This window comes from Lonchura striata, chromosome 18 (assembly GCF_046129695.1).
Source record: "Lonchura striata isolate bLonStr1 chromosome 18, bLonStr1.mat, whole genome shotgun sequence".
Classification (NCBI taxonomy): domain Eukaryota; kingdom Metazoa; phylum Chordata; class Aves; order Passeriformes; family Estrildidae; genus Lonchura; species Lonchura striata.
Genome location: NC_134620.1, coordinates 7,470,605 through 7,484,617, shown reverse-complemented (window position 1 = coordinate 7,484,617; position 14,013 = coordinate 7,470,605). Strand labels below are relative to the sequence as shown.

General features: G+C 37.9%; 1 protein-coding gene across 1 annotated transcript in view; it reads left to right on the top strand.

The window, feature by feature from the left end:
• PPIL2 (peptidylprolyl isomerase like 2) overlaps positions 1–14,013 on the top strand; it is a 67,841-nt gene that overhangs the window by 17,248 nt on the left and 36,580 nt on the right. The window contains exons 8-12 of the mRNA XM_021549965.2: positions 1,149–1,238; positions 9,727–9,802; positions 10,577–10,737; positions 12,260–12,335; positions 13,512–13,618. Coding sequence (XP_021405640.1) covers positions 1,149–1,238; positions 9,727–9,802; positions 10,577–10,737; positions 12,260–12,335; positions 13,512–13,618 — 510 coding nt within the window. The remainder of the gene's footprint in view (positions 1–1,148; positions 1,239–9,726; positions 9,803–10,576; positions 10,738–12,259; positions 12,336–13,511; positions 13,619–14,013) is intronic.

Sequence of the window (14,013 nt, the reverse complement as noted above, 5' to 3'; positions counted from 1 at the left end):
TGATACAGTGTCATCACAAAAACATTGCCTCATTTCTATTCATTCAGTGAATAAAAAAGAGCATTTTAGCTGGAGCTGGGAATATAGAAGAAAGAATGCCTTAATGGACACTTAAACTGCATTTTATTCATGTTTTGTGAACATTTATGTAAGCCCAAGTGGAATTTTAATTGTGACTTCTTAGCATAGGCCTTACTGTAAAAGCAAGATTTATTTATTTTTTCAGTAGCAAATAAATCCTTCAATTAATGAATCCATATCCAGTGTTGTAAAAAGTCTGAACACTGGAACATCCTTTTGAATTCTGATGAGATATTCAGATACTGAGGGAGAAACAGGCTGAAACCATTGCAATCAAGGAAAAGGCTGGATTCATCATGGCTTTGAAAACTTGCTCTGATGTAATAGAGCTGTCCTCACCTGTGACAGCAGTCTAGATCAGGTTAAAATAGAAAATATTTTCTGTTCTTTCTGCAAGCAGCATTCTTTGGCTGCTGGGGTTAACAGGCAAGGATGAGTTTAAGGGTGGTCTTTATTAAGCCCTGGTCAGTACTGCAGAACTCTTTGTCTCTTTGCTGCAATTTGCAATACTGGGCTTCCTGAATGGGCTGTGCCAAGAGGGTTTCTGCCTCATGTGGTACCACATGAAATAATTGCAGTTACTGGTTTATTATAAGCATGGAATTAATTTATGGCCTTCTGGAGATCATTATCTCTGGGACATTATCTCTTCCATCTGAGAACCACAGAGGACATTTGGGTAAATAAGATAGATTCAGGGGTCTTTTGCAGGTAAGAACTTAGAAAACTGAAAGCAAGATTTTTTTTTTTTTTAAATTTTGGCATTACTTTTATGATTAATTTGGTTGAATGATGGACATAACTATGGAATGAAGATTGCAAGGTTTGTCTTAGAAAAATAACCCAGCAAACCACACAAAACTGTCAACTTTTGTAGGGATGAGAGACAAAAGCTTCTCATTTATTAAAACCCACATTGAAAATACTGCAGTTGCCAGCTGAGAATGAGGGTGAAATTGTTTTCTTTATGATTTGGTCTTCAACATTTTATTGATATCACCTATTTACTTGTAATATTCCACACAATAATGAGATTTTGGTATTTGTGTATTTTGCCTGGCTGTTAGGCAGTTGAGCAGCTGAACATAAAACCAAAGAGCTACAAGGATCTCCTGACAGATGAGCCCTTCACTCGGCAAGACATCGTCACACTGCAGGTGAACTTTTCTCTCTGTTACACCTTATGCCATACAGGGTTTTATTTTGCAGAGGGTGAAATGCTGCTGTGTACACTGTTCTAGCAGGAAATCAGAGTAGCTGATCAGAGAAACTTCACTGTATTTTCTTTGTTATCCAGATAAGCCACAAAGATTCCACGTGACACAATCTGGATGAGTAGTAACATGGTCTGTGGTATCAAAAGAAACAATATTTAGTATGTAGAGTATTTAAGCTTTTAGGAACTTGACATGTTACATTAAGACTGAAGTGGATTGTCCATCTTACTCTTCCAAAGATGTATAAAAGAGTCAAAGGTTCAGCAAAATATTTTCCATGGAATGTTTCTCTAAATGTAGAGGAAGGCAGCGAACCAGAGGTCTTTTTCTAATTGCTTGTTTGGAATGTTTTGCTTCTTGATAAATACCAGTTTTGGTTCTTTGCTGATTTTAAGAAAATTAAAACCTAAATTAGAAGAGCATTATGAATTTTACAGTGTAAAAGATACTTATTTACAGATGAAGTGTAGTATCAAAAGATATAAAACTTTTGTTTAAAAGTAAGTACTTTTAAGCTTGCATAATTTCAAAACAGGGGAAAAAAGATTCCTTGATCATTATCATTGAAATCATGAGTTAGTATGCATCTCATGAACACTTAATTGCCACTAGCAAGACCAATACAGTCTAATTCAAATAGTCATTTAATTTCATTTATGTCTAAATTTAAATAAAGTGTAACCCTTCTTCTCTACTCCCCAGTGCTTAAAAGCATGTTTTAAAATATTTTTCCTCTGTTCCTTTGGGCTTGTTGGTGATCAAACTAATGCAACAAAGGAAAATATTTTTATTCCAATGGATGCAAAAAATACAGCTTTTTTTTCTGATTGAAAGCTCCCAACAGAATGTTATTTCTGTGTAACTGCATGGTTGCTAATGGATTTGGAAAAGTAAAAAAAGACAAGTGTCTAAAAATGTGTCTGTGCACCCATATGGCAAACCAAGTTATTTTGAACTAACAATTGAAATGTGCAGTCACTAAAAAATATTTTGGTATGTTTTGTAGGGTTGGAATTGAATGTATGTATAAAGAGTGTGTTCCTGTTACTTGCCTAGCTTTGATTTTTCACAGCTGTTCTAGTCCTCTAAATCTCAAAGTGGAACATCTAAAAATTTAGTCATTCGCTATGTGAGTTTTTATCAGCATTTTTCATCTTCATTCTTGACATGTTGGGTTTCTGTCTTGCTTGGCGAAATATGTCTAATATCAAACTAAGTAGATTCTGATAGTTGTGCAGTCCAAGGTCACAGCCACAGCGCTGCACCTCTCCCACCTCCATTCAGGGTGGCATTCATGATGTGTGAGTAGGTTTTATCATAAACAAACAGTTCAGTGTGGATTGGTGTTAACTTCTGCTACACTCTTCTTACATAAGTTTGGATCAGCAAAGACACCCCCATCTTGGGATTGGACTGCAAGAGATTTGACCATCTGAAGGCTGTTGACCAGATAAAGTTTGACCTTTTACCAGATCAGTTTTTAAATATTTTTTTCAGAATTATTTTTAACAGTCCAAATTGGCTTCAGGCTGTTGAAGAAGAGCCATTGACCTATCTGTACAACACCCCCTGCAAACTTGCATGTAGAGCTTGATTTCTCCTATTCAAATTCTGCCTACCCTGACTTGCTTTGTTGAGGCCAAGATTCAGCCTGAAGTGGCATGAGTAGCCTGGGTTTTAGAATTACTTAAGTAGATGTGCTAGAGAAATAAGTTGTTATTTTCTCACAGTGTTTTCTTCATACAAATTATTGAAAGACAGACCGACATCTCCTCTACAAGCTCTCTTGTTGACAACACTGCAGGCGGTGTGGTGGCTTCAGGCTTCACACTGCCAAGCTCCACCACCTGTGGCTCTGTTTCTTAGCCAGAGTTCATGACTGCAATCTGTTGTGTTTCAGAGCTCTACCCCAATTCCTCCTTCTCTTAAAAACCTTTCAGTTCTGTGTTGAAATTTATCACTTTGTTGTTTCCTCATTTCCCCATGTAAATTGAGTGCAGTGATATCCAAGAGAGCTGAATTGGGACTGAGTTGATATCACTGACCCTTGCTGTTTGGCAAAAAAGTAGATATAAAGGAAGTTGCTATAAAAAACATTCTTTGCTGTGCAAATAACAGCTGAATAGGGCTGACTGTAATAGCTGTGTTTAGCAATAGAAAATAGCATTTCCAGAGGCTGTCTCTGAATGTCGTAGGAAGCAGAGGGGGTACCTGTGTTTGGTAGTGAAATACAACATGGTAAGTGGAAAACATGAATGATGTATGTTTACAGATTATTTGTATGATCACATTTTTCCTTGTTGATACATAAAGGACAATCCTACGTTTCCTTGGATTTTGCCAGAATAGTAATTGACCTCAAACTTGGCTTCTCTCTCCTAATATATATAATTAAAAACAAAACAAGAAAGATTTGCTCTTTTCAGAGAAGGCAGAATTGCATAATGTGCTTTTCCTGTTCTTGGTGCTAAACATTATTCAAACACGAGTCGTAGTCCACCCTGTTATCTTTTCTGCTAAGCACCATCTCATCTGGTTGCTTTGAATTTAGTAGCAGTTATTTATGTGCTACTTACTTGTTAAAAAGGGCAACTTTTTTTTTAATTCAAAATTAAAAAAAGCAGAATCACAACTTCAGTTGTTAATAATACTGTGTTAGGTCTATGATGTGCTTCTCTTTGTAAAGGAATCTGTGGTACTCCCTACACGTAGTCCATATACAGAAATTACTTTTTCCCTTGTTGAAATGCAAATGTCCTGGGGTGGAGCATGGCACCTTTTCATCAGCATATGGCCATATTATCCAGCCAGTCAGGGCAGGAGGTAAAGAGTAATACCATATCCTGGTGTGCAAGAGACATTAGCAGTACTGGAATGGAGTTATTGAGGCAGAAGATGTCATGGATTCTAGTTTAGGATTTTGCTGATGATGACAGAAATGCACATGACATTATTCCATATGCTACCCTTCCTAGATACAGCACTCCTAGTATGACTGGCTTTTTAGACTGTAGCTCTTTACACTAAAGTTTAAATTTCCTTGTCTTAGCTTTGTGATCTTGCTACAAACTCAAGTCAAGCTTTCCATCTTCTGCAGTGCAGGTCTTACATTTTTCAAAGTTTCTCTCTCCTTATCATTATATCAGAAAATTTTTCTTCAACTGTACTGGTTCATGTCTCTTTTTAATGGAATTTGCTGTTGTATGTTGTCTGTGTTTCTGAACTTTCAACCTACTTATATTCTTTTCCTTGATGATGATCAGCTCAGCCTAACTCAGCATCCCTTGAAAATGTCATGAATGTGTTCCCAGCTGACAGACAACTCAAGTACTGTAAGATTAATTAGTTACTTTTAATGGGTAAGGCAGGATGTAAAGCTCTTGGGGATCTGTGGGGACAGGGTGTCTGTAATGGAAAAGCTGATATTGTTAACACTTGTTTGCAGTGTTCTTTCCTCCCTCTTCTGCTTGCCATTCTGGTACATTGCTGTTCATAATTTCAATTGGTTCACCATTTTTGCAATTGGATTCAAAATAGGATTGAGCACAGCTTTTGAAATAATAGTGTATTAGACTTCAGTTCAGATCTAGGTAATTCTTCCAGACCTATGTTTTACAGGTTTTCAGCTAATATTCAGTCTAAATGTTTAACCTAATTTGAGATTATATTCCAAGTAAATTTCTGGGGGATATACTGCTAGATCTCAATGTCTACTGTCAAATCTTTATGACAAAATCTGGTAGAAATTATTTTTAATTAGTGTGAATGTAAATTCCATGTGCATTTTAATCCTATATTATGCACATTATTCTCTGTGTAATGATGTGGAACTTAATGGCAAGCACATAAATATGTGTCTTCTGAATTCCCTCTTATAAGGCCAGTCAGGCTGAAGCATCTGCCCCAGCTCAAGCTGGAGAGAGGAGCAGAGTCAGGTATTGCTTTGCTGGACACAGTGGGGAACTTCCCATCCCAGCAAGTGTGAGATGTCCTGAGGAGAGCAAAGTAAGAATGCTGAAATACCCAGCGTTCACATCCCATTTGATAGCACCCCATCCATTTATCATCCTCCACTGTGGATCTATTCACAAACAAGAGACAAACTTCAGTTTGTGAGAATACAGCAGAAATTACTCCTTCTCTGGAAACTCTTCAAAGCTATTGCTGAGCTGTGTGCTGGCAGGGGATTTAATGAGAAATGTGGCTGTGCTCAGTGGCAGTGCTGCAGGTGACGCAGAGGCACATGTGGGGGTTCCTCCTTGCCTAAGGAATTGCAATAAAGCCCCTGCCCTTCTGTGCCAGGGGTAGCAGGCACAGTGCTCTGGTGGCAGCCTGCAGGGAGCCTTCCCTGGTAGATGCAGGCTAACAAATGCATCTTTGCACTGCAGAGATGGAGGGGTGAAGAGAAGAAAACTCCAAGTCTGGGTAAATACTAACAGGTTTGCTGCTGTTAAAGGGAAAAAGCCTCATACTGTTATGTACTTCCTTATGTCAGCTTTATTGTTTCTATATAATCAGCTGTGGACAAGACATGGCTCTCTACAAGCTGTTAAACACCGCTGACATTTGTGGCAGGAAGCACAGCTAATGAGCAGAACTGGAGGTAGCTGAGCTGCACACTGTTAATTGATATTTCACTCCTCAGCTATTCCTCATTTGCTCTTTGTGTGACAGAAGGTCAGAGCAGATTTCCTCACAGTTGTGGGTGAGGTCTCTGTGAGGGAGAATCCTGCACCAATGGACGTGCAGAGCAGAGGGTAAAGAAGTGCGACATGGTCAGCATACGAGGCTGACAGTCATGAGCATAATTAGGGATGCAGCATGGCCAACCAAATGGTGAGAGAAATCAGAACTCAAAGAAATCACACCGTCTAAACCTGCTGGTTTTAACCTGCTATTTGGGGGCATCTATGTGGTGCATAAGATTAACAGTCCAAGCTGTTTCCTTAAGCAGGTAAAACCAGAAAATGGCTGGAAAAAAAACAAGTGGAATAAAACTTGAGATTTCTTATTTTCAGAACTCAGCTTTCAGGAAAACATTAAATGTAAGATTTTTAATAATGATAGTTAGCAACCCTTTGAAGTCTATATCTGTGCTAGTAATTTGCTAAACTAAAGTTTATTGTTTGTAACCTTAATAAGAAAAACCCTGAGACTGACAGCCATGGTGTTTTGTGTACGTATTTTTAAACATGCTAAGACAAACAAAAGTAGGCCATGGTTTATCTTCCTTTCTAGTTTCTGTGCACTTACACAGAACTTATTTCTTTAGGTCTTTGGGCTCCAGGCATTAATCATAATAGGATTGGGAACATCCCTATGAGTCCAGCCTTTCTTTGACCAGGAGAGGCAATTAACTCATTAGAGCTTGAGACTTTGACAATGTGAGTGTGTCTGTCTGCCCATCTCTGTGGCATCTTGTTTGGACTGCTCTGATTCTGTGCCCAGTAACTGTCATGGATGCAATGAGAGGAGCTTGGCAGGCTAATTATTAGTGTTTAGACAGTTTTCTTCCTGAAGTGATATGTCTAAAGACTTACAAAGTTTTCATATTGTTACCTTAAAAAATTTATATCTCGTGTTGTAGGACTCAGTACCACCAGTAAGGAAATGGTTTGTGTCTTCTGCAGCACAGGTTGGTCTAGTCAGATATGTTTCTCCTCTTGGGAGCAGGTAGAAGCAACTTGTATCTTGTGTTTGACTTAGTATTCACTGCAGTGCTTTCACAGTATGCTAATTCTGATTCACACTAATTCTAATCAAACTAATTCTAATCAAACTTCTCTTAGTATATCAAGATGCTATATTTTAGAGGGAGAAACAAACATATCCTAGGTATCCTGTACAAGATGATACTCAAATTTCAATTTGAGGAGCCATTTTTTGAGAGGCTATTCCACTGACAGAGGGAAATCTCTTTTGGGGTGTTGGAGTGTGGGTTGTCCCCCTTCTCGAAATGTGGTGAGACTCTTGCTTTGCAGAATCAGGAATACAAGGGACAACACTGTAAACTGAACCTTTGTCAAGGTTTCCATTGAAAGAGATGGCCCACGTGGCTGTGATGGAAGGACCTTTTACAGAGGACTTGGGTCACAGTTCTGGGGTTTGGAGTTCAGATCTCCCAGAGGGCAGATGGAAAGCTGGTCTGCAGGGAGAGGGAGCTGCCTTGTGGCCTCTGCTGTCCTTCAAATGATAGTAGATGCACTGCCAAAACAGGGGCTGGTGGTGATTTGGAGAGCCCTGAGAAATCCCCTGCAAGGAAGGAGGCTGTAAACATTTTGCTGGAGTTGCTCAATGCCCGTGATTAGGCTGGTTAAGCCACATAGACGTTTGAATGAACTGTGGCTGTTAAACAATGTGAACTAATCTGATTTGTGGTACCCTGAGCACAAGGCCCTGGGTTTTGTAATGCACTGGCAGTTGTGATGTCCTTTATTTATTTTTAAACAATCAATAAGTAAATAAATGAAGATGCTTTATTTAGAGGAGCATCATGAAGGTGTTTTCTGTTTCATTTTTACTGCTGCCTTCCCTCCTGTCCATGAAAAATTGTTTCCAGGAGTCAAGTCTTGCCCTTCAGCTTTGCCATGAACTGCAGACAAGGATTGCCATAAATCTATTATCTCTATTAACATTAATACACAGATATTTTTCCCTTTCCTGAAAGGGTAAGCAGTCATTCCTTCCTTCACCTTTTGAGGTAGTATATTTATGTGCAGAGCAATGATTGCTGTCTTGGAAAACTGCAGCTCATGATTGCTGCAGAGTATTTCACAGTGAAAATGTCTTGTGAAAACTCACAAAGTTCTTTCTCCAGACTTTCTCCATGCATCTTGTTGACTGTCAGAAAGCAGAACTTAAAATCATCTCTATTCACATATATAAATATGTATGTAAGGTAATAAATAGTAAATACACCTGAGTGCTGGTGTCACAGGAAACAAAAATGGGTAAAAACCAGATCCAAATTTCCTACTTTTTAGTGGCTTTATTTAAGGATTGTCTGTTTCTAAAGCAAAATCTTAAAAATGTAAATTTTTGGGGCAGTCTTTTTGTCTCAGTGAAGATCTATTGGAGGGGTATAGTGGGACAGGAAACAATAGAAAATTGTTATCTGGCGATTAGGAAATGGGACAGCAGAAAGCCAGGAGGTCCCATTAATGTGCAGAATCACACAGCTTGATTTCATAAATGTGTTTTGGTTTTACTACCAGCAATAAAACTAAAAATGCACTTTCTGGTGGAAGCATACTATTTCAGGGATGAATGAAAGGCATACTTAGATAATTTTATAAATTATGGAGCTAGTATCTCTGCTTGTATTAAGCATTACTTCTGGCAGAGATGAAATTGTCAAACTTTTTATCAACCATAGTGGTCTGAGAAGCTTTGTTAAATTTTTTAGGATAATATGTTTAATACTGTTCATGTTAGTTTTTTATTCATGTTTTTTTGCATAATATATTGCATTATTTTTATCCTGAACTAGAAATTATTGCATATTACTTTATTAGTTTGGTATTTTAAAGTTTGAATTGTTTTCTGTAAGATAGACTTTCCATTAGTGTCTGGGTGTCCTGGGCTGATGTTTTGACCTTTCTGTGCTGCAGAGGAGCTTGAGGAGAAAGCCTTGAAGTCATTGTAAGGAGAGGATTAAAGACTGTTTAATAATAGTATGAAGTAACCTAGATCACCAGTAGGCATTCCTTGTCCTGCTCTCTCTGAAAGGTCATAGTTCTGCAGAAAGTTGCCTAGAGATAGCAAAAAGGATCACAGTTAATGGACTGTGTGTTTTTGCTATTTTCCTCCAATGGTAACTAAATTGAATTTTCATAACAGCTTTTTTCTTTTATCTTTTTTTTTTTTTTCATATTTTTAAAGCATAGTTCTATAAGCACTAGTGGAAAAAAAAAAAAACAACTGTCAACACAGTTCTTACTGCAGAGACTTGCTCTGAGGGTTTTATTTGTATTTTGAGATGCATTGCAAAAGTTCACAGAGCATGTGCAAATCAGGCCTAGGATTATAAATAGCAGGAGATAGCTGATGTGCTTTTGCACAGATCTTAGGCCAAAACTGAGAACAAAGGAAAGAACCAGGGGACTGCATTGTTCTTTATTCTCTAGGATGGGGGAGACTTGGCTGAGTTCTGGTAGTAACTTCTGTAGGTGAGATATGTGTAATATTATGTTTGGAACTGAATTCCAGATCCCTAAGGAGTCTGCTGTGACCTGACTGGTTGCTGATGTTGGTTGGGGTTGATTACTTTACATTTTTTTCATCTTTCTGTGGTTTGGGGAGTATGGAAGTTATTCTGTGTCTCCCTGTTTATTTATGATGGTGTCTGCCCTTCGGTGTAGTCTGTTGCTTGGAATATGTACCTACCAAGGTCTCTGATGTTAGTTTTTAAAATTATTTTTATTTTCAGGATCCAACAAACCTGGATAAGTTCAATGTCTCAAACTTCTTTCATGTTAAAAACAACATAAAAGTAATTGATCCAGGTAAGGATGAATTGAAGGTAGGCTACCCAAACATGCAAAATCTGAAGACGATTTTGTGGAATTGACATCTCTCAGTGGTTAGCTTATTATGCTCGTATCTGGGTTTTGGGGTTTTTTAATCTACTGTTGTGCAAGCAAGCATCTCTTTCTATTTACCCAATCAGAATAAGTGAGTATTATCTCAGCTATGGAATATCTAATATCCAGCAAATAATAAGCATACCAAGACAGAGGACAAGTGAAACTTGTAAAAATGAAATACTAAATTAAAATATTAACTAAATCAAATTCCACAGTCCAGTCCAGCAACCTTCTTCCCCTACTGTCACATTAAATATCAGATCCTGGGATTTTAGTATCACAAGCCTGGCCATTCAGTGAGGAGGTGAAGGACAGAAGTTTATATTGTACCCAACTGTTTTTTGTCTTTATTGTTCTATAAAAATTTTACAAGACTTGAATGGACTTAGATGATTCCTAGTGTTTTCAAATAAATTTTCATGATAGTTGGCTTGATTTTTTTTCTTGTACATCATATTGGCATTTACTGCACTATATTTTGTGCTATATATTTTTAACACTGTCATTAGTGTTATACATTGCTATTTGTCACTGTGTCTGGAGGAATATATATAGCTGATAGACCTTTTTATTTAAAAAAAAGTCGCATTAATAGCTGGAAATTTTTTGTGTAATTAATGATGTAATAAACTGAAGGGGAACAAAAGACAATGTTTCTTTTAATTCTGAGTCATTTAACTCTGTCTTACCTAGATGAAGAAAAAGCAAAATTAGATCCATCTTACTATTTGAAAAATACAAATACAGAGACCCGAGAAACTTTACTGGAACTTTATAAGGAATTCAAAGGTGATGACATTTTAGCAGCTACTATGAAGGCTCCTGAAAAGAAGAAGGTGGATAAACTGAATGCAGTAAGTTGACTTAATTTGTAGTTTGGTGCTGATTGACTTCTTCAAGAATGTTAATAGTTGTTTTTCTTCTTAGAGGCCGTATTGCAGTATGAACAAACACTGCTCCTTCTGTTTCCTCTCACACAGAAATTTGTCTTAGATGAAAAGATGAGAATCATATCAGGATTCCTTAGACATGCATAGTATGTGTCAGTGAGTTTCTATTTGTTAAATCATTGCAAATGAACATAAACATTTGAGAACTGAATCACAATGAGACGGAAGAGTCCTTATGATGTGGTTATGTATGTGCTGGCAGAAACTTTTTCCCAGGTTATAATCTCTCACTTTGAGTTTGTTTATCATTGCTTCCTGCATTTATTGGCAGAGAGAGCACACCTTAAGGTAGTGCAAGTGAATCATTTCTGGTGTGGACAAATACATAAATCATTCCAAGCTGCTCCTCCATTTTATTTTTCCACTGGAATGCAGAGTTTAGTGGAATATTTTAAAGCATGTACTTCCAGGTGCATGTTCATGGTTGTCAAGAGAAGCAACCCATCTGCATCTAGATTTCCTACATCAAAGGCTGTTTCAAAAGGGCAAGAGAGAGTATTCTTCTGTCCTTTAATAATTCTGGGATGTGTCTGCCTACCTGATTTGATTACACTTACATGAAAACTAACAGCAGTGCAGCATACAGCTTTTAATGAGAAGGCTTAGAGGCAGATTAGGGAGTGTATGTGACCAAGGAGTATGATCACAAATGCACTCTTTTTGGGGACGTTGTAGTGTTAAAATAATAAAAAGAAAAAGTAAGGAGAAGAAAAAAGAGGGCAGAGATAAGGATGAGCTCTACACATGCTGGGGAGTTGGATTGTCAGCTTAGGACATGGGTGGGCATCGCTGTAAACTTGCTTAGAATGCAGTGAAACCTTAAGGAATGAGCATTGACCTGGCTGGACTCTTTACAGGCATTTCCCTGGAACTGCTAAACATGTCTCTGGGTTTATTAGATCTTTGTAATTTGCTACAAAATCCATGTGTGACGTTGAGATTTCCCATCTGCAGAATTACAGAGCTCAAAATATGGGACAGTGCCTCTGCACACAGCAGGGCCAGCTGTGGGAGGGGCTGGTTTGCTCCCCCCTACATTATCTCTGTGATTCCTTCCTCTCAGCAGCACTGGAGACTTGTACAGATGTCTTGGCAGAAGTACTCCTTGCCTATCTGTACCTCTGGACATACAAATAAATTGTGATGATAGAATCTCTGCACAGTGATGTATTAAACTGGAGGGGAAGCATTAAGCTCCTTTGGCTCAGCGCATGAGCAGCCTTAACTACAGTTTCATCAGAGCAAATGTGGGCAACAGATGGAGAATTATTGCTGCACTGGGTATTTGTTTCCTTCAGTAGGAGCTAGAGCAGAAGTCTGCCTTTAGAAGGATGGCATTTGTGTGTTTCTGATGCTTAATAGTATCTTTGGTAGATAAATTCTAAGATCTAATGTATTTTTCTCTTGCTTTTTCCTCTGCAAACAGGCTCACTATTCCACTGGAGCTGTAAGTGCTTCCTTCACCTCCACTGCAATGGTGCCTGAAACTACCCACGAAGCAGGTACCAGAACTACCTACCTAGAGACCATTTTTTTATTTCTGAGTTTCAAATTGTGCTCCTTAGCACACATACATTTATGAGGACTGAAAGAATGCATTGGTAATTGGTCAGTGCTGATGTCATGGAAATGTATTCCCTGACCAGATATATCCTTACTTTCCAGTGAGGTTGTTCTGAAAATACTGGAGCAATTACAGTCAAGCTTTGGCTTTGAATTACAGTTACTTCTTTTGAACCAAAATTAATGAGACATTTTCTATGGCCAGAGATGACAAATTGACATATCCCCTTTTCTAAGTTAGGAATGAAATATAATCTCTCCTCAGATACCATACCAAACCTTGGCCACCTTTTTGGCCTAGCCCAGTATTAATTAGAACAACAGCAAATTCTGTGATGGTACTTTTAGTTTACTGCTTTTCACACCAAAATACATTTTAATAAAATAAAGATTTCCTTTTATTCTCCAGCCTAAACACAAATGTAAAAGATTTATTTAGTTTGGATATTGATTAAATAGCTGAGTCATTAGTATTTCCAGTTGAGAAAGTTAAGCACTAAAATTTAGATGGCAAATACTTAGGCAAAGATTGAACGCATTGCTAGAACTATGTTTACCAAATTCAGTTCTTTTACTTGGTAAGTTACAGTGATTTGAAGGTGACAGAGTACAGAAAATATCTGGCTAACTAGACATTTTGACAAAATGGGAATGGAAACATCATAGATTGATCCTTTGGTTTGACTTACCAGTAATGTCCCCAGTAATAGCTTCAGCTGTTTTCAGAACTGGGTAGATCTCTGTATGTCAGCAGTTTGTGGTTGGCTGATGGCTACCTGCTTGGCTTCCGGGATTGACAAGAAGCAATTTGGGTTCAAAGTAATGTTTGTGGTTGGTACACATTGCTTGAAAATTATAGTTTGTATTACTGAATGCTTCTGGGATTTAAAATATACATTATTTGGTTGATTCTCAAAGAGTTGGTGGTTTACTATGATGGAAAGTGTTTTGCACAGAGATTAATGCATGGTTATCATAGATTAATTGCAGAGTAGGATCCCTCAAGACTCACTGCCATAGGAGGTCAGACAGTAGATTCTATGAATTGTTTACTGATGATTTCTAAGGATCAATTAGCAAGCGTAAGCTAATTACTGTCCTTTGCTTTGCTGTAGCTGCTATTGAAGAAGATGTTGTGAGATATCAATATGTGAAGAAGAAGGGATATGTGCGACTTCACACTAATAAAGGAGACCTGAATTTGGAGCTGCACTGTGACATGGTACTGTGCCCCATAAGATGAATTTCTGTATATAACAACCAGAACTGGAGCTGGCAGTGGAAATGTTTATTTATACATAAATTAATTAACTATAAATATTTACTCTATATGTGTAAGTGTTCTCTGTGAGTAATCCCATAATTTTAGTGGACTACCTACATTATGCCATGGTACGTGTTTAGAACTGCAAAGGGTCAGGATTAATGACCCAAAAAATGACCAGGAAGGAAGAGAGCAAAGAGAAGGCAGAGCACAGTGAAAAGGGAATAATCCAAGGTTACACAGCAGTTTAGTGAACCCGGAAAAGAGCCTCACCGAAACCAGGAGCAGTCTGTCAGTCTAAGTCCATGTAGTTAAGATCCTCAGAAATTGTTAGATTTGTTTCTAAAGCCTAA